A 26,494-nucleotide genomic window follows, 5' to 3' on the forward strand; every position below is an offset into this window, starting at 1 on the left:
TGTGATTCATGTGTCTCTTAATGTCACTGCCCCAATTAAGCTTCTGTGTGGGAGCGCTTCCTTTCCCATGACCCCGGGTCTCTCTCAACCTCGTCACAGCAGAACCATGCATCACCTTTTTGCATTTGGAGTCCTGGCAGCCTGTCTACAGCTGGAGATACACCTGCCTGGGAAAAGCCAGGGGAATAGATGAGGCCCACATGCCCACCTCCAGGGTGGGGGGGGCGGGGTGATATCCACTGGGCCGTTTTCACTAGAATGACACCAAACCAGCCTTCTTAGAAGGGCTTCCAGCAAAGCCACACGTGCCTCTCCCACCACACAGTCTTCCAGCTCTGCGCCTGGGCTGGAGGTGGGAGGTGGAGCCATTGCCTCCAACAGAACATGCACACCTGTCCCCACCACCCACCACCCACCTGCCTGAACACACACACACGTCTCTTACCAGGATACAACTGCTTGGTGGGCGCGCTGAGCTGGGCATCTTTCGTGACTCTGTAAGCGACGTCTGGGCCTTTGGAAGATCTCCGCGTAGCACAAAAACCTGTTGTCTTTGTTATTCCATCAGGCAAGTTGTGAAAATCTAGGACCTTCAGGAGATCCGCTGGCTGAGCTGAAATGGCAAAGGGAGGTGGGGGGTTAGCTATGGGTGAGGTGAGGAGCACCACATGGCACCTGCCACCCACCCAGGAGCACCCGGACAGATTAGGAGAATGGGAACCAGCTCAGGACCAATCGAGGGGTCAGGCGCTCGGGGGTATGGGGCGGCACACATTGGGGTCCCCAGAACCGCACTCCGGCCCAGCTCCCGCCACAGCCACACACCAGGAGGAGACCCCTGCTGGCAACAGCCCACAGCCGCCCCCACCCCAACTTTGCAGATACGGCCCCTCCACTCTGCATCCTCCGCTGGCCGGTGCTGTCCAACTCCTGCTCCCAGTCACCCTCCCCTGGCCCGGTTGTGGGAAAGCCGCCCCGAACGCAAGCCGCGAGGACCCCACTGCTGATGGGAGCGACCCTGGAAGAAGGTCTTCTGGAGCAGGGGCACTGATGGCTCGTGGGTTCTGCTGTATGGGTCCCGGGGTCAGCGCATCCTGTGTGACTAGGACACAGAGCCCGCAGAGCCCATGCTACCCCCCATCATTATCCAATTAAAAGGTGATTTTTCCCGTAACTGTTTATAGCAAGGAGCCAGTTTCCACTTCCCCTAGAAGACCTATGCTTACAAGCAAGACAGTGCAGAACCAAGGACATGGGAGGAGCAGGTCCCTGCATCCCTTCCAGAAAGTTCCGAACCCTCCATGGGGGGCAGGGCAGCAGCTCCCAAGGGCATTCCAATGGCAGCCAGGGCACTTCCTTCAGCAAGAGACGAGACAGCCTCCCCGTGCCCCTGGCTCCCTCCTTCACAGTGGGGAGAGCGGGGACCTCCAGGCTCTGAGGACTACAGGCCTGGGATCCACACACCTGCCCTAAACAAAGGCCATTTCATGGGGAAAAGCTCGGCTCCCATTACTACAGACAAGAAGCCCCAGTCATTCCAGCAGAGAAAATAAACCCCAACTGGGGAGTTGGAGTGACAGGCCCTGTGAGCAGCAGGTACTGCCCTGGGGTTATGGGGAGCCCAGAGGCCAGCACCCACCTTGTCTGCGTGGGATGTGGGTGGGGCTGATGACTGGCCCCGCCCCCACCACTGGGTATGTGAGCTCCAGCTCCACGGGGCAAATCAGGGCACAGCACCTCCCATCCCAGGTGGTTGGTGCCCGGGTAGCCCGTAAGTGGCCCAGGCCCCACAGGGCTCCATCCTGGGCCTCTTCCTCCAGGAAAGAGCAATCCTCTCTGCTCTGCTGGTCCCGCACATGGACTATGAATGGGGAGCTGCAGGCGGCCCTCTCCTGGGAGAGAGAGAGACAGGCTCCTGCCACAGAGCTCGCGCCCCTGGATCAAGCCGTGCCTGAAGAACGAACCTCTACGTTAGCCAGCACGTTCCTCCCTACATTTAGGTCAGCTTGGCTTAGACTCAACACCTGCTACTATAAAATCAGCACCCAGTGCGGGGGGCGACCACGAGACTGGCACAGGCTCTCCAGCTCACTGGCTCACCCTCCTTCCTCCCCAGAGGGGTGACTACATGCCTGAGACTCGCTCAAGAGGAAAGCCTTGCTTGTCTAACATGGGTGGAGGATTTGAGGTGAGAAACAACCCCTCCCGCCACAGTGTCGGTTTCCCCTTTGCCGGTCCCGGGAATCCTGCAGCCAGCTGCTGCACCTGGAGCTCAGCATAACCATCGGGGGCAGAGAGTGGGGCATGTGGGGACCCCGAACCTGTGCACCCCCACTGCTTGTCCAGCAAGGCCCTGACAGAGACCCCATGCCCGCAAGGGGCCATGGCGTTCAGGGCAGTGGATGGTGCCCTGGCAGGTGCCAATGCCACACGGTGACGCGCTGGGATGGGCGGGACAGCCTCCTGGGTCTGGCTCCAAGAACATGGGGATGCTTTCCTTCACCACGAAATGCACCCCCACCCACGGTTCCCTGCAAGGCACCAGGGCACCCAGATCCCAGAGCTCTGCCCCCAGCAGAGTCACTTCCACAGCTCAGCTTGGCTGCAGACCTGTCACTGCAACCGAGGGAACATGAGGATGGGAGGGAACCCTTAAGGAGGGGACAGCGTGGGGACCCAGGACCTCTACTCGTGGATAGAATCACTGCTTCTTGTGGCCTCTGTGATTTTCCTGGGTGGCTCTGAGCTCCTACCCAGGGCCCAGAGCTCACACCGCATAGTCAGCTCCCCCCACAGCATTGGTGTGGCACTGGTGACCCCTGCCCCCAGCCCACAGGCTCCCCACAGCCCTCACAGTGTGCCTGTCCACTCGACATCCATGCAGATCCCAGCAGAGCCCAGGCCTGGACGCGGCCCGTGGGAAGAGATGGGCCATGCCAGCCGCTGGCTCACCTGCCACAGCGACACGGCACCAAGCTCTGGCTCATCTCTGAGACTCAGTTCCAAGACAGGCAGCAGCCAAGGGGAGAGATCACAGATCGCGGCTGGGGTTTCTTGGGCTCCCGTCCCACTAGCTGGTGATGCTCTTCCCAGATGGGCAGCCTGCAAACCTGTTTTCTCAATTGCTGATGGGAGAGAACTGTTTTCCAGAAGCCTCAGGAACTGTTTACAGGCCTCTGCTAAACAAGTTGAAAACGCCACCCCTCCTGCTGGCCAGGGGCTCCCTGTGCCAGAGCTAAAAAAAATCTTCAAGTTTTATGGAAGGTATGGGAAGGGCCTGGGAGGCATCTGGCAGGACAGGACTTCCGTGGACTCTCCTTCCCACTGACATAGGAGCCTCCCCTTCAAAAGGAGGTTTCTTGAGAAACCAAGGCCCTTGGAGCCTCTGTCAGGATGAGGATGGTGCTGGGAGTAGCACTGGTTTGAGGGACAGGTGCTCCTGGGTTTGAGCCCCATGTCACCCCACCAGGGAGGAGGTCTTGAGGTTACCCCAGCAGGGAGGAGGTTGCCAAGGCTGGTGAGAGGATCCCTGGCAACAAAGACTGCCCTGGCACATTCCCTGGAAAAGCAGCAAGCCCTCCCTCCTCTTCCCTCCATGACAGCCAGGTGGGCAGCACCCCTGCATGTCCCAGCCGCCGGTGGAGACAGAGAGGGAACCAGCCATGCAGCCCCCACACCCGACCCAAGTGTGCAAAGCAGGCCACCAGGATGAGACCACGCCATGCTCACCACACCCGGGCCACCGCATTCTGGGAGCAGCAGGCACCCTGGTCCCACTCAGGCTCCCGTGCCTTCCCACCTTGCGGAGCCTGGGGAGCTGAAAACCGCACTTCCCAGACCCCCCCCGGCAGTGAGGCTCAGGGACACACAGGGTCCTAGCACTGAGGTGGCTGAGCTCCAGGTGCCAAGTCCCCACAAGGCAGCACCAGGACCCAGGAAAGAAACGTAGGAGCCACAGCAGTGACCCCCAAATACAGAAGCATAGCAGGGACCCACCAAGGGGTCTCCCGATGAGCCCGTGCAGGAGTGAGCGGCCCCGACCAGGATGCAGAGGCGCCAGAGACAAATCTTACAAGTGGTGGGCTAAGGAGCCAAACGTTTCCACGGCCAGGGGCGACGTGTCCACCAGCGACACCAGGGTGACCTCCGCCACCCCCAGAAGCACTTTGCACAGTCACTGGGAAAGTCAGCTACCTGGGGCCCCTGTGGATCGGGAATGGCGGCACTCCACACCCCTCGTTTCACGGCTGCAGGACACGAGACACCAAAGCAGCCACCGAAGATGAGCTGAGCATGCCCAGGACACTCAGGGTCCAACTGCCAGTGGGTCACATGGTCACCCAGCCAGCGAGCCTCGAGAGGGCGGGACACAGCCCCACCTTGCACACCAGGGCTGCCTTCGCTAGCCGGCCTTGGGCTCAAAGTCCTCTCCTATTTATTTATTTATTTATTTATTTATTTATTTATTTATTTATTATTTATTTGCTTTTCTCAAACACTTGCTATTGGCAAAGACTTCCTGTGAGGCCCTGGCTCTGTCCGTCCACGGCCAGATGGCGCGAGGGCTAACTGTCGCCTCCGGGGCTCAGGGAGGAGGGTGGGGTTATCAGAACCTACTCTCCAGGCCTGGAACCATAACGTGCCCTTGGATTCCACTCATGACCGGAACCCCCCTGGGAGGGGACCTTTACCTCCGTCCCCCGAGTCCCGGGGCCCCCAAGTCAGAGCCATGCCCACCACTACTCTCCCATCAGGGTGTCCTTGCCAATGTCTTCCCATCCACCTGCCAGACCCCCAGGGCCCTGGGTCCCTTCTCAGGTCGCAGGCTTCCACCAGAGCCCAGGCCCAGGCAGGATGGGTGGGGGCACCACAGCACCTTTATCTCATCAGGTGACCATCAGCAGCATCCCCCACAGGGACGGGCTCCGTCAGCCCCCGGGCTCGGGGATCTCTGGGCACAGGTGCTGGTGTGGGCTGGTCTCTGCCCCAGGGTCAGCTGCACAGCCCCTGTCTGCACACCAGCCTTCACAGGTGAAGGAAGGCTGTGGCCTCCTGACACGTGCACAAACACTCAAGACCACAGGCCCCAGGCAGGGCTGCCGGGAGGTGTGAGGCACGCAGCCTGCATCCTCGGCACCCAGTGGGGCTCGGTCCCTGTGCTGGGGCCCCCAGGCCTCCCCAGCCCCAGAACTCCATGGCTCTCCCTCCAAGGCCATTGCCCACATTTCCAACACCAATCTCTTGACAGAGACCAGGGCCTACTCCTGCCCAGTGCCTACAGGCTGCTGGGTGCCCCTGACAGAATGTGCCCAGGGAGGGGGTTCTGCATGCTTCGGAGTCCACATCATCACCAAAGGAAAATACAAGAGTTCTCAAAATGACCACCACGGTTTATGCCTTCAGAACCCTCAGAACTGTCTAATGTCATAGCTAGAAGGATCACAGATACCCTGGGGCAGGGCCCTTTATTTTGAAAGTATGTGTGGAGAAGGGGACTGGCCAGCTGGGGCTGTGACAGGGCCACCCTCAGCTTCTGATCCATGCTGGTCCTGAACCGGCTGCCACTTGGGGTGACACACGTCGGTGACACACGTCGGGGTCCCTGAAGCACAGCGCGTGTGGGGACCTCACAGCTCCTGGAGATGCGTCCTTCCACTAGTGGAGGTAACATCGAGCTCCTGTGCCACATCCATAGGCTCTCCTGGGCTGCAGAACTCAGGAGGGCCCCCTACTGCCCCGGCACCCGGCAGAGGCTCAAGGCCATTGCCACCCGGGGTGGCCCCTGCCTGGAGTCGGGGGGAATGCCCCCCCCCCCGCAGCCTGCAGGAGCACACCTGGCACACCTACTCTCACTCTGTCCTCATCAGGTACCCCCTCTGCTTCGGGGGGTGGAGGTGGGGAGGGGGGAAGGAGGGCAGCAAGCAGGGTGGGCAGAGCACCCCCGCCCCGCCCCAGGGCTGAGGCACCCCCACCAGCCCTCCATGGCCCCATCAAGGAGGCCAGCACAGCAGGTTGAAAAAACAAGCCTCTGGAGGCTGGAACTGACATTCCTCTTCAGTGACCAAACTATGGGAACAAAGCAAAAGGGCAGTGGGTAGCAAATGCACCACGGGCCTGGAACAGGCCATCTCCCAAGGCTCCCCTCCCTACGCCCAGGCTGTGGGGGGCAGAGACAGAGCCCTGGCCCATCACCTCAGGGCAAGCGGGGCTTGCTGCCACACTGGGAAGACAGGTCCCTGAACACCCACCCTTCAGTGGCTCCCATCACTGAGAATGAGCTCCTCTGCCAACGTCAGGGTCCCGCCCAGGGAGCCTGGCTCTCACCGGCCGCCACCCCACCAAGGCCACAGCATTGCAAGGATGACTCCATTACAGTCCCTGAGAACACAGTCCTGGGCTTGCGCAGTGCACGGCATGACCACCATGCTCAAACCCCCAGGGACCTGCCCCCCACGTGGCCTCAGAACCCCTGGCCTCCCCGCAGGCAGTTTTGCAGCTCAATGGGGCTGGATTCAAGCCTGGCTCTGTTCACCCTGCATGCCTCACACAAGGGCCTGCATGACATGGAGACCGCAACTGGCAGGGACTTGCCGGCCCCACCCCTCCAGCCAGGACCCCTTCAGCCTTCCCTGCGATGCTCAACATCACCAGGCTCGTCCACTGCTTCAGGCCTGTTTCTCAGTTTCTAAGGAGGAGCTCAGGGCTTTCTGGGGGATGTTTTCACTGAAGGAGGCAGCTTTGTTGTGTGTGATTATTTGTGCAAATCGTTGGCGCAGCATCTATCTCCCGGACTGGATGGCCAGCACAGGCCTACCTGATGCCGCCTCCCCAGGGGCCTCCAAAGGGTTGGTGGATGTGGCTCTGGTTCCATCTCCCCCAGCCACAAGCCCTGTGGCCCTGGAGAAAGTGGGTTCCAACCCAGGGGCTCCCTGTCACCATCTGTGAAAGGGAAGGGATACTGCGAGGGTGGCCTGCCCTGGGATGGTGGTGGGTGTGGGCCTGGGGCATGCATGGCCCCATGGCATGGGCGGCACCAGCCTGAGCGGGAACTGCTGGACAACACCAAGCACCTCCCCTGCCCCCTACAACCACCCCCATAGAGTGTGGGGAGGAGGGCAGGACCATACTCCTTCCCTGAGCAACCACAAGAGCCTCTCAGGCGGCGAGGAGGATGGCCCAATCCTGCCCCTCACTGCGCCTTCATGGCAGCATTCTGAGGGTGAAGGGTTGTCAAGGCGAGGGAAGGATGAGCTAAGAAGGTCTTCCAGACAGCAGGGAGCAGAGGTGACCTGGAGGCCATCACAGAGCCACTGGAGGTCAGGGCCAGATGCAGGATGCCCTCAGCCCACATACCCCACCCACCCCTGCTGCCAGGAAACTCTATCTCTGCTCCATCCTCCTGGGGCCCAGAAGCCCCCCAGGCCACAGCTCAGCCTTGGGAGAAGCCCCAGGCCTGTGAGCTCCATCACAGCGGCCTAGCCAGCCTTTTCCTCCCAGCAAATGCCTGTAGCATCCCGTTCACGCTGCACCTGTCGCCCTGGAGGGGTGTGAGTCCGGTCAGATCACTTGGGCTGTCATTGCCGGCCACCCAGCTGCCCAGCAATGCCCAGGAAATGGGGAATCAGTGAGGAGTGATAGCAGCCAAGATGCACACAGACTCCAGAGAGCACAGGAGAGCAGCAGGTGGAGAGGCAGGTGCAGTGTCACGGAGCTGGCACCAGCTACTACCTCTCCTCCAAGGGCCTCCCAACAGGTGACACCCTGGGGCTGCAAGCACTGTGAGCCTGGCAGGGGCTGGGGACAGCTGAGGCCCCGGGCACCCGCTATGCACCCCCATACTCTAGCCTGGGGGGCAGCTACAGCCCTGGGTGCCCACCGTGTGCCCCCATGACCCAGGGAGAGGGCAGCTGAGGCCCCGGGTGCCCGCCGTGTGCCCCCATGACCCAGGGAGAGGGCAGCCAAGGCCCCAGGTGCCCACTGTACACCCACACCACCCTATTTAGGAACACAATGTTCCTAAAGGGGGAACTGCGTGGGGGGGGGGGTCATCCTGCTGGTCAGCCCCAGGAGGGGTGGGACTAGTCTGAAACTCACTCCTTAGGCTATGACCCTCATCTTACACCCCTAGTTGGGGCTGACCCAAGGGTCTGGACTCTGGCACCTCCACATCACCCCACGCTGTGGCCATTGGCTGGCCAGGTGCCCTCACGGGGCCCAAACACATGTACATGCCAGCACCCAGGCCGAGGGCGCTCACATGTGGCCCAGCCTGCCGACCCTCCAGACGAGAAGAGAAGCCTCAACACACACATCACTGGGAAGAAGGCCTGCAGGAGGAGCGGACAGGAAGGCAGACATCCTATGGGAGCACACAGAAGCCGCCCCAAGGCTTGCCTGGGGCCACACGAGGGGGTAATCCCCCCACAAGCAGGGCAGCACGGGGATGTCAGAGCGCAGCTAGGCCTCACGGAGAAGGCTGGGCTCCCATTATGCCAAAGACTATGGGTGCTCCAGACCAGACATGTGTCCCCCACCCCATGGGACGGCCGTTGATGGAACAGGGCATGGGCAGGAGTCCTGGGGCCGCTGCAGAGATGGTGTGGGCCAGAGGAGGCGGCCAGGGCTGGGCGCACACAGGCGCTGCCAGCAGGAGCCGGTCCAGGAGCAGAGCCTGCAGGCGTGATGGGGAACCAGATGATTAATCTTAGTTTCCTCAGAGGTAATTTATCTCCTTGTTCTGAAGGGAAGGGGTGGGGGATGGCACCAAGCGCCACATTCCACCGGGCTGGGGTTGGCTGTGTTTGCAGGCGCAGGCTCTGCAGGGCCCCACCTGCTTCCATGAGGCCTAGAGGGTGGGCTGGCTGCCATCGGGCCAGCTGGGGTCACACTGGCAGGGGGCCCTCTGCATCCTCAGCCTCGCCCAGGCCCAGCACCCAGGGAGCACTCAGGGTGCCTCGCGGATGAGGGAGGGCGGGCATGGGCCAAAACTGTACCAGCCCAGAACAGACTCACCACGGGCTCCATGAAATGTCACTGGGGTGCTGGGGGGCCTCATTTGTGCAGCAATATCCTCTGGGGTCTACTGGGCATTGAGCACACGTGGAAAGTCTGTATCATTTCTGCACTAACCCTCCCAACATTCCAGAGTCCAGACAATGTCAGTTGCACTGGCCTGAGCATTTCCAGCCCACTGGCCCTGCACACCAAAGGTGCATGGCCTTTCTGCATGTGGCCATGACCCGCATATCAAGACTCAGAACTAAATAAATGGACATACCACGGAATCAGGTGCTAGCATATCCCAAAACCAACAGCAGCTCCACCACCCTGAGCCTCAGTTTCCCTGCTATAAAAGGGGTATAATAGGACCTGGCTTTCCTAGGAAGCCTTGAATGGTAGCCAAAATCAGTAGCACCAACAACACTAGATTATCAGGCTCCTTCCTTCCCTGAAGAGTTATCATGACAAGTCACAGTCGTGTCCACAAGAGACCCATTTCCTTCATGAAGCTCAAGGAGAGCATTAACCGTCATTAACCATGACACCCCAGCACCACACCACAGTCTGCACACACCATGCCATCTCCACACTGGACTGGCAGGAGGTGCCCCAAGGGACCCACCATCTCCTGGACTGTGAGCTCCTTGAGAGAAGGGTGTCACCCATAGTCACAGTGGGAGGAGAGAGCTTAGCCCAGAATAGATGCATAGTACAGTGAACTAACTAACCAACCAACCAACCAACCAACCAACCAACCAGTCAACCACCCAAGCAACCAACCAGTCAACCACCCAAGCAACCAACCAACCAACCACCCAACCAACCAACCAACTAACCATCCAACCAACCATTGAACAGAACCAACAGACATACAAGTGATGAGATGTGTGTTCTGTGGACTCAAGATAAATCCAGTAAGGGAGAAAACCCTTTAGGGACAATTTCACAGCAGCCCATTTAGGAAGCACATACATAATGACCTTCTGATCCCCTCTCCTCTATTAGGGCTGAATTCTACAGAAAGCTTGCAAAGGTGTAAGGCAGAGTCATTTAGAGCAGCAAAGAATGGAAACCAGGTAAAAGCCCACCAGCTGGGAGCTGGTAAAATAAACAAGCTGCCTGCTGAAATCCTCTGTAGAGACTGGACAGGAAGGGGCTGGTCTTGTTGGCCTGACCCAGGCAGACAGCCACGACATATCACTAAGTGAAAAGAGCAAATCACAAAAACATTCACAGAGCGCCATCCCTTTCATGTTAAAATAAATAAAAGCTGTCTACGTAACTTGAAACCATGTCATGTAAATGCACGCACAGAAAGGCCCAGAAAAATACCAGCCAAACAGTGAGGGGCTTCTGTCTGGGCAGGGGCTGAGCACATGTAGAAGGTAAAAGGGTACATCTGCTCATGTCTCTATATACACCCCCACTTATGAAAAATGCTCAATACAGCCTCAGAAAACCCGCATAATTGTATTAACAACCACAACAGGGATGCCTGGGTGGCTCAGCAGCTGGGCGCTTGCCCTCAGCTCAGGTCGTGATCCTGGAATCTGGGATCGAGCCCTACATCAGGCTCCCTGCAAGGAGCCTGCTTCTCCTTCTGCCTGTGTCTCTGCCTCTCTCTCTCTTTCTCATGAATAAATAAATAAATAAATAAATCTTAAAAAAACACACACACACAAAATACCAAAACACATTTTTCAAGGGTCCAGTTTTATAATAGCCACAAATTCTTTAACACAAGTGCCCAGTAAGAGATGCTATCTATGCTCTCTTGAATGGGGCAGGGCTGGTTTCTGTGACCATGTGACTTAAAATAATTTAAGTCAGGGTTTCGGATGTATAATTTGCATGTAGTAAAATTCATTCTTTAAAACTCATTCTTTGGGATCCCTGGGTGGCACAGCGGTTTAGCGCCTGCCTTTGGCCCAGGGCGCGATCCTGGAGACCCGGGATCGAATCCCAAGTCGGGCTCCCGGTGCATGGAGCCTGCTTCTCCTTCTGCCTATGTCTCTGCCTCTCTCTCTCACTGTGTACCTATCATAAAAAACTAAAAAATAAAATAAAATAAAACTCATTCTTTGGGCAGCCCGGGTGGCTCAGCGGTTTAGCACCACCTTTGGCCCAGGGTGTGGTCCTGGAGACCCAGGATCGAGTCCCACATCGGGCTCCCTGCATGGAGCCTGCTTCTCCCTCTGCCTGTGTCTCTGCCTCTCTCTCTCTGTGTGTGTCTCTCGTGAATGAATAAATAAAATCTTTAAAAAAAAAACTCATTCTTTGTAAGTGTACAGCCCAGAGAATCTGACCAATGTGTGGTCCTGTAACCATCCACCACCATCACAATATAGAGTATTTCTATCACCTCAAAAAATCTCCTTATGTCCTTCTTCCACCCCCAGCCTCTAAGAACCACTAACTTTTCTTTTATATATAGTTTTGCCTTTTTTCAAATGCCACATGAATAGAATCGCATCCCATATAGTCTTTTGTGTCTGTGCCTTCCACTTAACATAACACTTCTGAACCCACAATGCTCATGTGCCCACTCTGGCTGTTGCTGTCAAGTATTCTACCACATGGGTCAACCACAGTTTGCTTCGCCATCTCCCCACTGATGGGCACTTGTGTTGTTCACAGTTTGGGGTAATAAAGCAGCATGTGAACATTCACACGTGTGTCTTTCCACAGACATATGTTTTCATGTCTCTGGGGTAAATGCGTAGGAGTGGAATTGCTGGGCCCCCTGGGAAGTATGATTGACTTTATAAAAACCTGCCAAACTGTCCTCCCAAGTGACTGCACCAGCTTGCATTGCCACCAATAATGTATGACAGTTTCTCCACATCCTCGCCAATGCTTGTGTGTGCTCTGGTACCCGCTTGTGGGCTTCATCTGTAATTCCCTGATGACTGCAGCTGTGAAGCATCTTTCCATATGCAAATGCACCATTCACTTTTTTTTTTTTTTTTTTTTTTTTTTTTGATGAAATGTCTGTTCAACTCTTCTGCTTGGCTTTAAATTGGGTCATCTGTCTTTTCACTGTTGAGCTACAACATTCCCTTATCTCTTCTAGATGTGTTTATTACATGTGTGTTTTTGCGAACATTTTAGTTCAATCTGTGGCTTACCCTCTCATTTTCCTAACAGTGTCTTTTGAAGAGCAGAAGCACTTAATTCAATCAAGTCCAATGTGTCGATTTTTTTATGGTTCATACTTCTTGTGCACTTTCTGAGAAATTTTTGACTAACTCAAGATAACAGGAAGGGAGTGTTTTCTTTCTTATTTTATTTTTGTAGTTTTAAATCTCACATTTGCACCTATGATCCAACCTAATTTTTATATATGATTTGAAGTAAAGGATACAGGTTTATTTATTTATTTTTTTTTTTTTTGCAAATGGATGTCTAGTTGTTCCAGCACCATTTGTCCTAAAGACTACCCTCTTGCCGCTGAAATTTCTTAGTACCATTGTCAAAAATCAAATAGGAGTGAGACTATTTATAGACTCTCTTTTGTTCCCTTGCTCTACATGTCTATATGTCAACACCAGAATGCTTTAATCATGGTAGCTTTATAGTAAGTCCTATAATTATATAACAGAAGCCCTTTAAATTCTTCTTTTTCAAAATTCTTTTTTATTTTTTTATTTTAGGTCCTTTGCCTTTCCATGTACATTTCAGGATCAACTTGCCAATGTCTATTTTTCAAAAATGCCTTCTGGGATTTTAATTGGCATTACAATGAATCTCTAGATCAGTTTTGGATTAAAATGATACCTTCGCAATATTAAATCCTCTTGTCTATGAGCATGGTATACCTCTCCAACTCTTCAGACTTTCTTTAATACCTCTAAATGATGTTTTACAATTTCCAGTGCACAATTATCTTTCAAATATATCTCTAAGTGTTTTGTATTTTTAATGCCCCAGCAGTGGCAGCTTAAAGTTCTATTTCCAACTGTTCATCTTTACGCTCTAGACATATGAGTGACTTTTTGTATTGGCATTGACTTCTGTGACCATGCTAAACTTACTACTTCTGGATGCTTCCTTGTAAAGCCCATAGAGTTTTTAACATCAACAATCATGTGGCCTGCAAGTAAAGGAAGTTTCACTTCTCCCTTTCCAACCCACATGCCTCATATTTCCTTTTCTTGCCTTATTGCACTGTCCAGGATCACCATACAATGTTGAATAGGCAAGGTGGGAGCATGTGTCCTCGCCATGTCCCTGATCCCAGGGAGCAGAGAAATCAACATGTAGATTTTACATCAATGTCCTTTATCAGGTTGATGGAATTCCCTTTTACTCCTCATTTACTGAGATTTACGCATATTTTAAGTTTAAAGCTATTACAAAGTAACCTGTAATTCCAATTTTGTAAATGCGGGCATGAAACAAATACTGGAAAATAAATATATCAAAATGTTCCACTGGTAATTTATTTTGCTACACTCAATAGAAGAAACCATCACCACAATCATGGTTCAAACAAGGAAGGGATCATGGTTCGTTTTATTTTCCTCCTTATACTGTTTAGTAGCTTTCAACAGTTCTAGGACGGGTGTGTATTGCCTTTATAACAAATCAATGGAATCATAAATGCCAATTAGTGTCCCACAGGAAATGGTACTATGATTAAATAGTTGTCCTCTTTCCATGTTCACCTAAAACCAAACCTGCAAGACAGTCAGAGCTTTCTTTTCACCTTTGCCTTGGTAGTAGGCAATTTTTAACCTTATAAAACAAAACTGTGTTTGCACTTCTCAGGAATGTTACATTTCTTGAGTCTGACATTTGGAGTGAGCCACCCCACACCATGCCTCTGCACCCCCCCCACTCCACCCCCCCACTAAGGCCCACGTCTAGCTCACCCCTGTCCTTCCGGACTGAATCGTGGACAAAAGGCAAATGTGTCTGCTGGCTCACTGGTTTTCCAGCGCGGACATTGGCTGCCTTAAAATTCTCATTGGAAGAGACAACTTTAGAAACAGAAGAAAATTAGCCCTTGGAGATGGTGTCACACCTATTAAATATCACAAAGCAAACAATGTGATAAGTGAAATTAAGAAGAATATTTCCTGTTACAAATTAAAGCCAGTGTCTATCTGGTCAAGCCCTGCATATCCGCTTGAATGCTCCTTACACAGTCCAGAGCGTGGCCACAGATAGATCCTAGTGCGGTTTTGTTGATTCTAGGATTCGGCTCTGAAATTATGTTATTCAATTATATGATCCAAGTAAAAGAATATTGCACTGGGTCACTCTGACCTTTGGAGGAATATGTTACGTTACTTCCCCCAGGACCAGAAGGCATTTTTAAATTCCTAGAGCCAAGCAAGTCTTCAGAACACACTTACTATGACTAAAACCAGCCACATGGACACCAAATGATCACAGAACTGTGCAAAACTACTGAACTCCCCCAAAGGAGGCACCACAAAGTGATGGCAGGACTCAGAACTGGCCTGCACAGCCCTCACCCCTGAGCCTACCACCCCCAGTTCCACTGGACTCCCTGGGCCCATGCCTGGCAGATTGACGAAGTGGAGTTCCAACCTCCACCCCTACCTCACCAGGGGTGGCAAGTGCAGGCTCCACAGATTCCACAACCCTGGGCTCAGTCACTACCTCCAAACACTGGCAAAGTACAAGAGTGGGCAGGTCTACATGAAGCCCACCTTCGCTACTGGGTGGCTCATCAGCAAGAATTCATCTAGGAGACTACCTGAATGAAAGCAGGCCCTTCTCTTCACACCTGGGCCTGTCCCTGCCCAGGCCAGCCCTCTCTCCCACCCATCCACCCATCCATTGGTGGCACCCCCAACACCAGCCCCAGCCCGCCCCCCTCACCGCTGCTCCAGTACACACTCATTCCATGTGACTGCCTGGTGGGGAGGGGACCCTATGGTCAGCAGGACTCAATACCACTGTCTTCTCAGTGGGCCACGGCAGGGACGCAGCAAATGAATGACAACCAGAGAGGAAGGGGGCATAGGGAGAGACAATGAGCATCTATTAATTGTCCATTTGGTCCCAGGAGATTCCCTTATGTCTTCGGACTAAGTGGGAGGAGACAACTAGTGCTCTAAACGTACATGATGCATAAGTATTATTAAGAACCCAGCTCTGGGCAACCCTGGTGGCGCAGCGGTTTAGCACCGCCTGCAGCCCAGGGTGTGATCCTGGAGACCTGGGATTGAGTCCCACGTCAGGCTCCCTGCATGGAGCCTGCTTCTCCTTCTGCCTGTGTCTCTGCCTCTCTCTCTTTGTGTGTCTCTGTGAATAAATAAATAAAATCTTTTAAAAAAAAAGAAAAAGAACCCAGCTCTGAGGATACACTGTGGGATAGGAAGTGCTGCTCCACATTCCAGATGAGGAAACCAAAGCCCTACAGGCCCAGGCAGCCCAGCCAGGTCACGAGCTTTACATGACAGAGCTCAGCTGCCCCCCAGGAGCACAGGGGACAATGCCCAGCTCACAGCGGCGGGTACCCCCCCACCCCCCCCACCCCGCTCCCCACTCTATCACATGGGCCCACCTGGGGTCGGTACCCAGGGTAATGTGGCCCAAGGCACAGGAGCTCCAGCAACAAGTGCCTGCTGCTGGTTGGAATGGCCTCCGCAATAAAAAGGCTTTAAAACATTCCTCTGTTCTGATGCCATGAGTCAGCGTCTAGGAATCCACCCCAAGGAAATAATGAGAGGCAGAAAGGATTTACCAGAAAGATGTTCATCCAGGTGTTATTTAGAACAGCAAGCAACTGGAAACACCCCAAGTCCAACACGAGGGGAGCAGAGAGGTAAAGTCCAGTGCAAGTATACAGTGAATGGTGGGGGCCATGGGGATGTTTACAGCTGGTAATGACACGGGAAGTGTCTGTGACCAGGGCAGGTGCAACCCTGTTTCTACCGGAGCTGAGCCAGGGAAAGGGGAAAGCGTGAGGGCTGTGCCACTGAATACTCATGACCTCCCTCCCCCAAATTCATACAGTGAAATCGTCAGCCCCAAAGATAGTGGCTCCAGAGAGCTCCCTCACCCCCTCCACCACATGAGAACACAGTGAAAAGGCACCAGCTCTGAACCGGAAGAAGCGTCCTCCCCTAGCCATGCTGGCTCTTGACCTTGGACTTCTGGGCCTCCGGAACCATGAGAAATAAAACTTTGTGGTTTAGAAGCCACCCAGTCGGTGGTATTTTATTATAGCAGTCCAAACAGACTAAGAACAGAAAAGTGAAAGGCAGTTTTATGTTTCCCAAATTTGCCATAATAAGTATGCTTTACTTTTATAGTTGAGAAAAGCTAACAAAGGTATTTGGGGAATTAGTAGAATTTCTGAATCTATAACCGAATATCCTGAAACATAGTCCACCTCCCCATTCCCTAGACAGAGTTTCTCTGACATTTCACGGTCAGCTGCACAGCTTCCCTTGCTCCCCCACCATCCTTTTCCCACCTCCGCTAAGAGCCCATTCACCTCCCACCTCCCCAGTGAGTCCAGAGCCATGGGCCCCCTTCCTCAGTGAACCCCTGACACATGGGCAGTGACTCACTGTTATCCTGGCTGCACTGTGCGCCACTGCTGCGGCCCGAAGCATCCAGGCTCTTGATTCAAGCCGGCACACACAGCCAGAGAATCCAGTTGTGCCTGGAACTATACTAAGTAAGCGCTCAGAAGCTAAAGTGAGTCAGCCTCTCCTCACCCTCAAGGAGCCCCAGAGTGAGAGTGGACATCTGCAGGGTCATATCACCCTGACGTGGAAGTGGAATGTGGTGTGGTAGAGAGGGCAGCCCAGTGCCATGATGGAAGGAATGATGGGGGCTGGGGGGTGGGGTAGACTCATGGTCTGGATCCATGGTCTGGTGGGTAGACAGATTTGTGGTCTGAATGGATGGGTGGGTGGTTAGGTGGAGGAATGGGATGATGGTTTGGATGGATGACTGAGTGGTGGAATGGGTTGATGGTCTGGATGATGGGTGGGTGGAGGAATGGGTTGATGGTCTGGATGGGTAGGTGGGTGGAGGAATGGGATGACGGTCTGGATGGATGGCTGAGTGGTGGAATTGGTTGATGGTTTGGATGGATGAGTGGACAGATTTGTGGCCTGGATGATGGGTGGGTGGAAGAATGGATTAATGGTCTGGATGGGTGGGTGGAGGAATGGGTTGATGGTCTGAATGGATGGGTGGATGGAGGAATGGGTTGATGGTCTGGATGGATGGGTGGATGGAGGAATGGGTTGATGGTCTGGTTGGATGAGGGAATGAGTGGATGGGTTAATGGCATGGATGAGTAGGTGGACAGATGAGTGGGCAGGCACACTGTGTAGGTGAATGTGTAGATGCATGGTGGATAAAGATAGGAATTCACCTTTGCCAACGTAAACTGAACTACAGGCACCAAAGCCTTATCTCTTGCCACTCCTTCCCCTGCCCCTGTGCTCTTGCTATGCTCCAGTCACACCAGCCCCCAAATTCAAAGACCAAGGTCACACAGCATGAAGGGGGTTGCACATTCCATTTCCCTGTACTTGGAATCCTCCAACCTCCAATCCTATTGCCCCAACCACCACTCCTCGTGAGTCCCCACTGACCTTGTAGACCTCAAGCTCAGACAGTCACTCTAGGGAGGTGTCCTTAGGCCCCCACGCTGAACTGCTGGCCCTCCTTTGTGCTCCCTCTTGGGAGAACTAGATTAAACCACGTGAAATGGCTGCTGGGCCATTTTGGCCCATAAAATGCCACTTCCCCATGGTTCAACCAAACAGACCTATAACAGATTCCTGTGACAGTCCAATCCCACCCAGATGTGGGGCTCAAGGGCAGGGAGCCCATGCTCATTTTAGTGTCCAGCATCTGGGGCCATGATTAGCCCACATGCCTGGCACACCCTGCCATTCTCAGATGAGTGAGTGAACATGGGGGTCTCAGCTCTGAGCTCCACCAGGACAGACCAACTCCCCTGTGAGAATACTAGTGGCTGAAGTTTGGGGACCAAGGTGGACCTCCCAGTGGTGATCTTGTAGAAACAAGACATGAAGGGCCCTGGGGAACAAGTGGGGGCATCAGCTTCTCTAGGGCAGAGGACTCTCCGTTGTCCTCTGACACCACAAAGCCCCCTCCCTTGGCTCACCAGCTGAGGACCCCCCAAAGCCTCATGTCCAGACTGGCTTTCCAGGGGTGAGCAGAGAATCAGCCAGCAAGTGAGACTCCAAGGACCCTGGTGACTTGAACTGTGGTAAGGGGCAAGCCGAGTGACAGCAGATGGCCCAGCTTTTGGACAGTTGGAAAGACCATGCCCTGCCCTGGCAAGGGAGCATGGGGAGATGACACAGTGGGTGACCATCCAGGCAGGACGGTGCTCAAGGGAGGTCAAGGGCCACACCCACCATTGCACTACCACATACGAGCTCAAGCACCATCACATAGAACATTTCCCAGGTCAAAGCTGTCACATCTGTGGTCATCTGTTTTCTTTTTTCCCACCAACCCCAGCCTGAGGATGCCCAGGACCCAGCCCAGCTCCATCTGCAGGACAGTCTGGGGGCAGGTGCCATTCACAGCATGACTGCTGCCACCTGCACAGAAGGTAGGATGCACGAGCCTTCGGGCCCCAGGTGGGCATTGCAAGGGGCAAGGCCCCGCCGCCCGCGGTGTGGGGTGCTGGGGGACTGCAGGACCCTCCTGAATCCCAGACCCAGCGCTCAGCCGGGCAGGGCAGGGCAACTCCTCCATGCTTGTGAAATGTGCACTGTCAGCATCTACCTCAGGATTAAAACAGACAATGTCTATGGACTCTGTGAACTTGCTGTGGGACTCCAGGTGAGGTATCACCAGCCTCAGTTTCCCCACCTGCACAAGTAGATTGGGTTGTGGAGGACAATTTCGGCTCTTCTACACTCACATGTTCCTACTGTCAAAAGATCTCTATTACATGCCCTGTCGTCTGTTCAGCCCCTTCCTGAATAGCTCATTTCTTTCCTTCTTTTTTTCCTTTTTTTTTTTAACCACAAACTTTTTCAATTGACCGAGGCATTCCAGCCCAGAGCAGCTGCCTGCCAGCAGGAAAGGCCGAGGCTCGCAGCGCAGCCAGCCCACACGTTCCCGCCCGCCCGCCCGTCAGCAGCACACCTGCCCACCTCGCAGCCACCCAGGCACTCCAAGGAGCCCTCCGCCCAGCTCACAGGACGCCGGCACCCAGCTGCCCGCTCTGGTGCAAAGCACGAGTCCCCACACTCGTGTGTCCGTCCTCATCATCTCTGATAGCTAAGCCCAGACACGTGTTTTCCCTTTTTCACAGAGGTGGATTCACAGCACGGAAGCACTCCTCACCTCGCTTCTCTTCCTTAAAGTACCTGGGAGACCCGTCCCTCTCGGGATGCACAAAACCAAGAGAGCCCTATCCTCTTAGCAGAATTCTCTTAGCTGCAGGATGTTCTTATCCAAACGGCCCCCATGGCGGGACCAGGCCACTTCCACACGATGCTCCCCCGCCATACAGGTGTCCACACACAGGTGTGCACGTACCATTAGGGAAAACGTCAAGACCCAGCGGCATTGCCAGGTCCAGGAGCACATGCATTTTATTTTAATATTCAGGGAGATACTGCCTCTGTCTTTCATAGAAGGGGGACCTTCGAGAACACCCACTTCCCCTCACCGCCTGGAACCAACAGTGCGTGTTGTTCAATGTCTGTTCCTTGCTCATCTGGCCAGGTGGGGTGGGCAGGGGGAGGGATCTCCCTGGGCTTTTACCTGCATTCCTTTTTCCAGGGAGTAAGCATCATCTTGTGCATTTACAAACTATCTGTATTGTGTTTCCTAAGAACTATATGTGTCTTTTGTCCATTTTGCCAGGGGAAGAGGCAGGTTCCTGGCCTTTTCTTATTGATTTACAGGAGTTTTAAGTATTGCAGCACATCAATCCCTTCTCCGTGATCCATGCTCCTATTCCTTTTTTTTTTTTTTTTTTTTTTTAACTGATTGGTTGTTTGGGGTTTTCTTTTAGCCTGAGGAAAACTCTTGACTTTTAATGGAGTAAAACTTTTTTCCTTTTACAACTTCTGGGGTTTCTGTTATACCGGGAACGGCATTCCCACCCCCAGCTTGTAACACCCAGTCTCCCACAGTTTCTTCTGGTAGCTCCAGGGTTTCATCTGCAAAGTTCCCATCTTTGCTCCATCTGGAATGCATTTTGGTGCAAGATGAAGGCAGGGTCCAGCTTCCTTCTCCCAGGTGGTGTCTTTTCTACCCCAGCCCATTTCAATGACTAATCCTTTCTTTCCCAGCCAACATGAATGCTGCCTTTATCAAACCCTGAATTCCTACGGGTGCTGTGCCTAAAAACCCACAGAGCCAAGGCTACCCAGCCCCCTTCATGTCCCACAATGGGGGGGGGGGTGTCTCTGTGCTCCCAGACACATCCTCCCTTCCTCCCTCCCTCCCTCCCTCCTACCCAGAGCAGCTGGAGAGCAGCTCAGGTAATATTCAAGCCATGCCTGCTTCACGAACTCGCAGGCACTTATAATATCAAAAATGGAAATGACCCAATGTCTAACCACGGAAGACACTGCCAGTGAATCTGGCTTTTTACAGCAGTCATGACGGAGAACAGAATGCTGTCCTTATAAAGCGAAGGAAGAAAGTCCAGATGAGCTGGGCCGGAACTCCAGGGCCTTCGCCTTCAGGGAGAGAATGCTGGGTGGGGACGAGCCCCCCCCTTCCGTGGAGGTGCCCTAATTTCCAGACCAGCCACCATGTGCTCCCCTCTCTCCCTTACTCTTCCTGCTCACACCCAGCAGAGGTTGAGTTTGGGTGATTTTTATTGTCTTCTGTATACTTTTCTGTGTTTTCCAAAATGACTATAATGAAAACGTATCCGTTTTCATTTAAAAACATACATAGTTAAAGAACAAAAAAGGAGAGGGGGAAGACATTAAGGAGAGGACTCACCCCTCCCCGCACGGCCTGCCAGGGGCTCCCCTCACACCTCCAGGCCCTGCCTCTCCTCTGAGCATCGGCACCGTGTCCCCCAGAAGCCCTGGGCAGCATCAGCATACCCCCAAGTGTCAACACACCCAAGTCCCCACTCAGGCAAACTAGCAGCCTGGCTCCAACATGCCCTCGGAGCCACTGTGCAAACCCAGGAGAGTTCAGGAAGGAGGCAGCAGGGGACACGGAGCCAGATGGGTCAGGGGCCAGCCTGGTCCTGACCTGGCCCATGCCATTAGCGGGGGTCCTCAAGTGACCTCTGATCCCAGTGTCCCCAGCATTCAACAAGCACTGCCCTCCCTCTCCTGGGGTGTCAGGATGGGGCAGCACAAGGGAGGCGAGCCTTGCTTAGACGGAGGCAAGCCAGGAGCCGCCGTGCACTGACCACGGGACCAGGAGCCCAGGACTTCCTCTCCTTCCCCCTGAGGCCAGGCTGTGTGCCCTTCAAGGGGCCCTGCATCAGATTCACTGGGCACAGCAGCGTGCACACAGTGGTGCTCAGCAAATGCTGAACTACATTTTAGGAAGGGGTTGTCTTCAACCACCCCCTTGGCAAAGCTGCACACAATACCTTCGATGCCACAGGAGGCTGCACAGTATCCCCCAAGTTTATTCAGAGAGAGTAGTGCCAGCACCTTTCTGACCGCAGCCTAGCACCACAGGCAGGACACCAGCAGGTGTGCTGCACACACACATGAGGCCCTTCCCTTGCTAGCAGCTCCGGAGTCCAATTACAGACCTGGACACAGACTGTGCGGCCCAGTGGACATGGGATTAACGCCAGATCCAGGGCACCAGGTCTGAGCCAGAGTGTTCTGTGACAGTCATCTCTCTCCCATCCAAATGGGCAGCTGCCACATTGCCCCTCCTTGGAGACCTGTGACGGCGGAGGCCAGGAGCAGGACAGAAAAGGGACATGAGGGCCCAGGAGCCACAGGACAGGACATGAGGGTAGAGAGTGGCTCCTGGAAGAGCAGCTCGAGGAAGGGGCAGGCGCATCCCTGGGGGGACCCTGGACACACAGCACTGGGTGCTGGCCAGTCTGGGAAAGGCTCCTCCGAGAGGGAGCGGAGCCTACAGCTGGGCCCATCTGGGCGGGACACTGCAGCCCAGAGTTTCCCAAGGCGCTGGGGATCACAGAGGGGAAGAAGGCGCAGCAAGATGGAGAGCAAGCATGAGTCGTCAGAGAAAAATGCGCGAGTCTGGAGCCTGACATGCCCCAGAGATGGGCTGCCCAGACCAGCCACGGGTGTTGGGGCCACTCTGGGGGGGCAGCTCCTCACTGGCTGTTTATACTACTGTAGAAATCACATCAGGAAATATTTTAATAAGTGACTGGAAAAACACCAGACTACCCCTCTTTGGAGGACTTTTGTTTTTTATTTTCTTGCCAAGATATTGACCAGGCTGCAATGTTTATGGAGAAAGGCACATGCCCAGAGCCCAGTGCCTCCGCTGGGGCCTAAATTCAGCCCAGGGAGGGCTAGACCGTGAGAACCAGGGGTGGACGCAGAGGAGCTCGTCCAGGCCCTGCCAAAGGAGCCGTGCCGGGGAGGCGGCTTGGAGCGGGGTGTCCGTGATCCCGGCCTCCCAGGCAGGGTGGGGGAGCAGGAGGCAGTACCCTTAAGGCACCAGGTGACACCCCATCGCTCACTTGGAAGTTCTGCAGAACAGAAGTGGTTCAAGGGAAGAGCCCAGAAGAGAAGTGGTCTGGATAGAGCAAGCAGAGCTCATAGCACTTAAGGAATTCCAAAACAGGGCTGACAGGGTTTCTGGAAGTTATTTACAGGATGGAGATGATTGATCCTGGAATTAAAGGAGCCTGGGGTGAGTAGGTCTGGAGAGGGTCATCTGGAGAGATGGCAGCTAAGGAGCCGAGTGGCAGCTGGGAAATTATCCAGAAGACAAAGTGGGAGGGGGTTGGCAGGAGGAGGTGGCCCAGGGTGCTCAGAGTCATGTTGGAATCTCAGGCCTGCCCCTGGTTAGCTGAGTCACCGGACAAAGCGCCACAGTACTGACCCCCCCACCCCGCCCCCGGGGTTGTTGGATGGAGCAAGCAATTCTGAGCGTAAAGCCCCCAGAATGCAGGAGGCATTTGGGGCATCGGCCAGCTCTGTGTTCCCGGGAGCAGAGACACCAGCAGGATGGTGCTCACGCCTGCTCACGTCACACGCGCATGCACACACCCCACCACAAACTGGTCATTTGCTTGGGGATCCTTCAAGAGACCTGGGATGGTCAGACTGCTGCGTGAAGCCTGGTGGCACATCCCTGAGTGCAGACTGACATCAGCGTGGGGCGATCCGGTAGGCACTCGGGCCACAGACCCCAACCCAGCAGACTCCTGGACCTGGTCCCTTGCCTGAGCACCCACAGGAGGCGGTCTTCCACACCAGCAGGACCAAATCCCAAATCCTGCGCCTCCTCCCTCCCCCAGCCCCTTCAGGGGTCACCCCGTCCCGAGTCCCTGCCTCTGCCAGCCGGCACAGTACCCTCCTCCCCGCCCAGAATAGCCCGGGCCCCTTCATGCCCACCCACCTGCCTTCAGAAATCCAGCTCAGAACACATTGGCCAGCACCCCGAGAGTCTGTGAGGGGCTCTTGGTTCGACCTCACGACTACCTATGACCGCCCCGGGCACTGTGCCAGGCCACGAGGCCCACAGACCCCGCCCGTTTTCTCTGCTCTAAATCCTGCCTCCTGAAACCCATGAGGCTGGCATCCTCAGCTCCACTGTGCACATGGGGAAACTGAGGCACATTAGATCAAGGTCGAACCTGGAGAGCCGCAGCACCAGCCCCGCACACCCCACCTGGGTCTTTGCACGTCTAGCCCAGGCTCTGGCTGAACCACCCCCACACCCAGCCGTGAAGTTTGGGGCCTCTGGACGTGGCCCCGCCACCAAGTCTGCCCAGCACCACACACACACAAGCCCTACTCCCTCGGTTTCAAATAAATGGAGATCCCCTAAATCTTTCCAAGTCACACTGTCTGGCCTGCACAGCGGGGTGGGTGTGTGACCCAAGCAGCAAAGATTCTGAGGGACTGAACAATCCTCTAGGACTCGCGACCCATTTCAAGAGGAAACCAAGAGGAGAACTCTTCTGCTCCTGGTCCTCGGCAAGTCTGCACACTGCCTCTGGCTTTTCGGATCCATCACAGGCGATGGGCAAAGGGTGGGCTCAGAAATCAGGCCTCGGGGCCCTGGTTCTCTCACAGGGCTTTTATTTTCCTTGACTGCAATGTTGCTGGTTTAAAGATGTGGGTCAGGTCCTAGCCTAGCTTCCCCTGGCCAAGGAGAGGCTGCAGCTAAGCCACCCCAGCTGAGCTCTCGGGACATCAGACCGGCTGCTCAACCCCCACGGGGCCCTTGGAGAGAGGGCACGACTGCTGGGGGTGACCCCACCCTGGTCTTTTACAACGTTTGGCTTACTGGCCCAGATCCCCACAGGTCTCTCTCATTGTGTGTCCACTGATATTAAACAGGCAAGACCTACCTGGCTGTGATCCTTTCTCCCCTTTCCTTCCTACCCGCTAAGATGGAAAAACTGACTCAGACCCAGGCAGCTCACCCCCTCCTACAAACACTCTCTCCTCGGCCAAACACAGAGCCACAGAGCCTGTCTCAGAGGCATGGGGAGGACGCCGTGGGACCCAGGACCCAGGGGAAGGGGCTCAGGAAGGGGGTGCTGCATCCTGAACTCGGACCCGGTACCCCCCACCCCCACCAGGACCTGGGGAGACAGATGACAGGCAGAGAGGTCATCCCCGGTGACCATCAGGCTTCACCAACTCCCACTCCCCACTGCCCTCCCCACCACACATGGGGCCCAAAGCCACCCCCGACTCCTGCCCGCTGTGAGGTCTGCCCTCTGAACTCTGACTCCACACGCAGAGCCTGTTCCCAAGAGGCTGTACAAAATCAGATCTCCATAACGGAGATGCTGTTTCAGAGGGTGCGACTCTGCCACTTACTAGGGCGGGGCTTTCCTGGGCCTCAGTCTTCTGGCCTGTAGAACAGAGGTGAGGCCTTTCACCTTGGGAGGATGTCATCGGCACAAAACAGTGAGAAAGCCCTCAGGAGAAGGCACACAGAAGGAAGACCCTTCGCAAGCAAGCACGCCTCCCTCCTGCTCTTCCTAACTCGATTCACCAGGGGAGGCTGTGGGGTGCTGAGAAGTGCTCCCCGCCCGGCCCAGAGCCTGACTCTCCCCCAGCTGACCTGTAGCCGGCCAGAACAGTGGGCAGGCCCGAGGGCCTGTAGGCCATTCAGGCCAAATGGCCTGTCCCCTGTTCCCAGCCCTCTTGGGGGAAGAAGAACCCCCTACCTGTGCCTTCCAGCCCCTGGACAGCAGCCCTCCCCGTGGCCGCAGACCCTGCTCCAGGGCCAGCCTGCTGTGTATAATGGGACAGGCTCTGGAAGGGGAGCTGGGGGCCTGTCCACATGGAGGGCCAAGGGCACTGCAGGGAGGGGAAGGCTGAGCTGATTCAGAGCCGGAAGACCCGACTCAGGCCTGGCCTATACTGCCCCCAGCACGCTCCTCTGCCTGGGCAGATCCTGGTGGCTCAGATGCAGAGGGAAGCCACCAAGTGAGGAACACAGGGAGTGTCCTCACTTTGAAGCAGCTTTCACTGTATTTCTGGTGAGCAAGGAAGCATTAAGAAGTTGGAAAGCTCCGCAGTTTGTGGCATGCAGGTGAAAACCATGGACTCTGGAGGCTGGGTTCCAGCACTTTCCACTCCGGGTACCATCAGCCTGCACAGGATGGTGGGTGTCCAAATGGCCATCAAACCTACCTGGGATGGAAGGAACCCTGGGACAGACCTGAGAGCCTCAGGCCGTGAATCCCAGGAGGAATCCACAAGGTTCATGCACCGTCCCCCTGATGGTGGAGATCCAAGACCACCGGGTTCCCCTCCCAGCTGCAGGACACTGGGCAACAAAGCCCACCCCAGGGGTCTGGTCCCTCTATATCTCAGCAGCCTTCAGCCCCCAGAACCCCAAAGCCCTCCAGTTCTGAGTTGATGAGTCAGCAAAACAACCCTGAGGCCAGAGGCCAGACCACTGACTCCCAGAATGACCTCCAGTTCCTTCCCCAGGACGCTGGGCATGTCCGCTGCCGGGGTCTTGGCCCCTGCCCCCCCCCCCACCCTAGGCCAAGGAAATGGGCCCGAAGTAGCTCCAGGGTATTCAGTGCAGTAGAAACTTGGACAGCACCCCCCCACCCTGGAGAGTATCATCTGTCCAATGCACTCCGACCCCTCCTGGATGCGCCCCTCCGTCACTAGCTGGGCCCTTTGCACTAGCTGGCCAGCCGCCTCTCAATCCAGCTAAGCCCTGCACCTGCAAGCAGAAGCTGTATTCCCGCTTTTCCCTGACGATTCCTGCCTCCCCAGCTCTGCCAGTAATAACAACTGACACAAAGTAACAATAACGATATGATATTATTGTGACATGCTAACGACTACAGTGACAACTCTGACCATGGATTAACATGACTCCG

General features: G+C 55.0%; 1 protein-coding gene across 2 annotated transcripts in view; it reads right to left on the reverse strand.

Moving 5' to 3' along the window:
- Positions 1–26,494, reverse strand: part of COL5A1 (collagen type V alpha 1 chain) — a 151,054-nt gene that overhangs the window by 114,628 nt on the left and 9,932 nt on the right. For both annotated transcript variants that reach the window (XM_072778551.1, XM_072778550.1), the window contains exon 2: positions 446–613. In XM_072778551.1, coding sequence (XP_072634652.1) covers positions 446–613 — 168 coding nt within the window. The remainder of the gene's footprint in view (positions 1–445; positions 614–26,494) is intronic.

The sequence above is a fragment of the Canis lupus genome, chromosome 16 (assembly GCF_048164855.1).
Source record: "Canis lupus baileyi chromosome 16, mCanLup2.hap1, whole genome shotgun sequence".
NCBI classification, from domain to species: domain Eukaryota; kingdom Metazoa; phylum Chordata; class Mammalia; order Carnivora; family Canidae; genus Canis; species Canis lupus.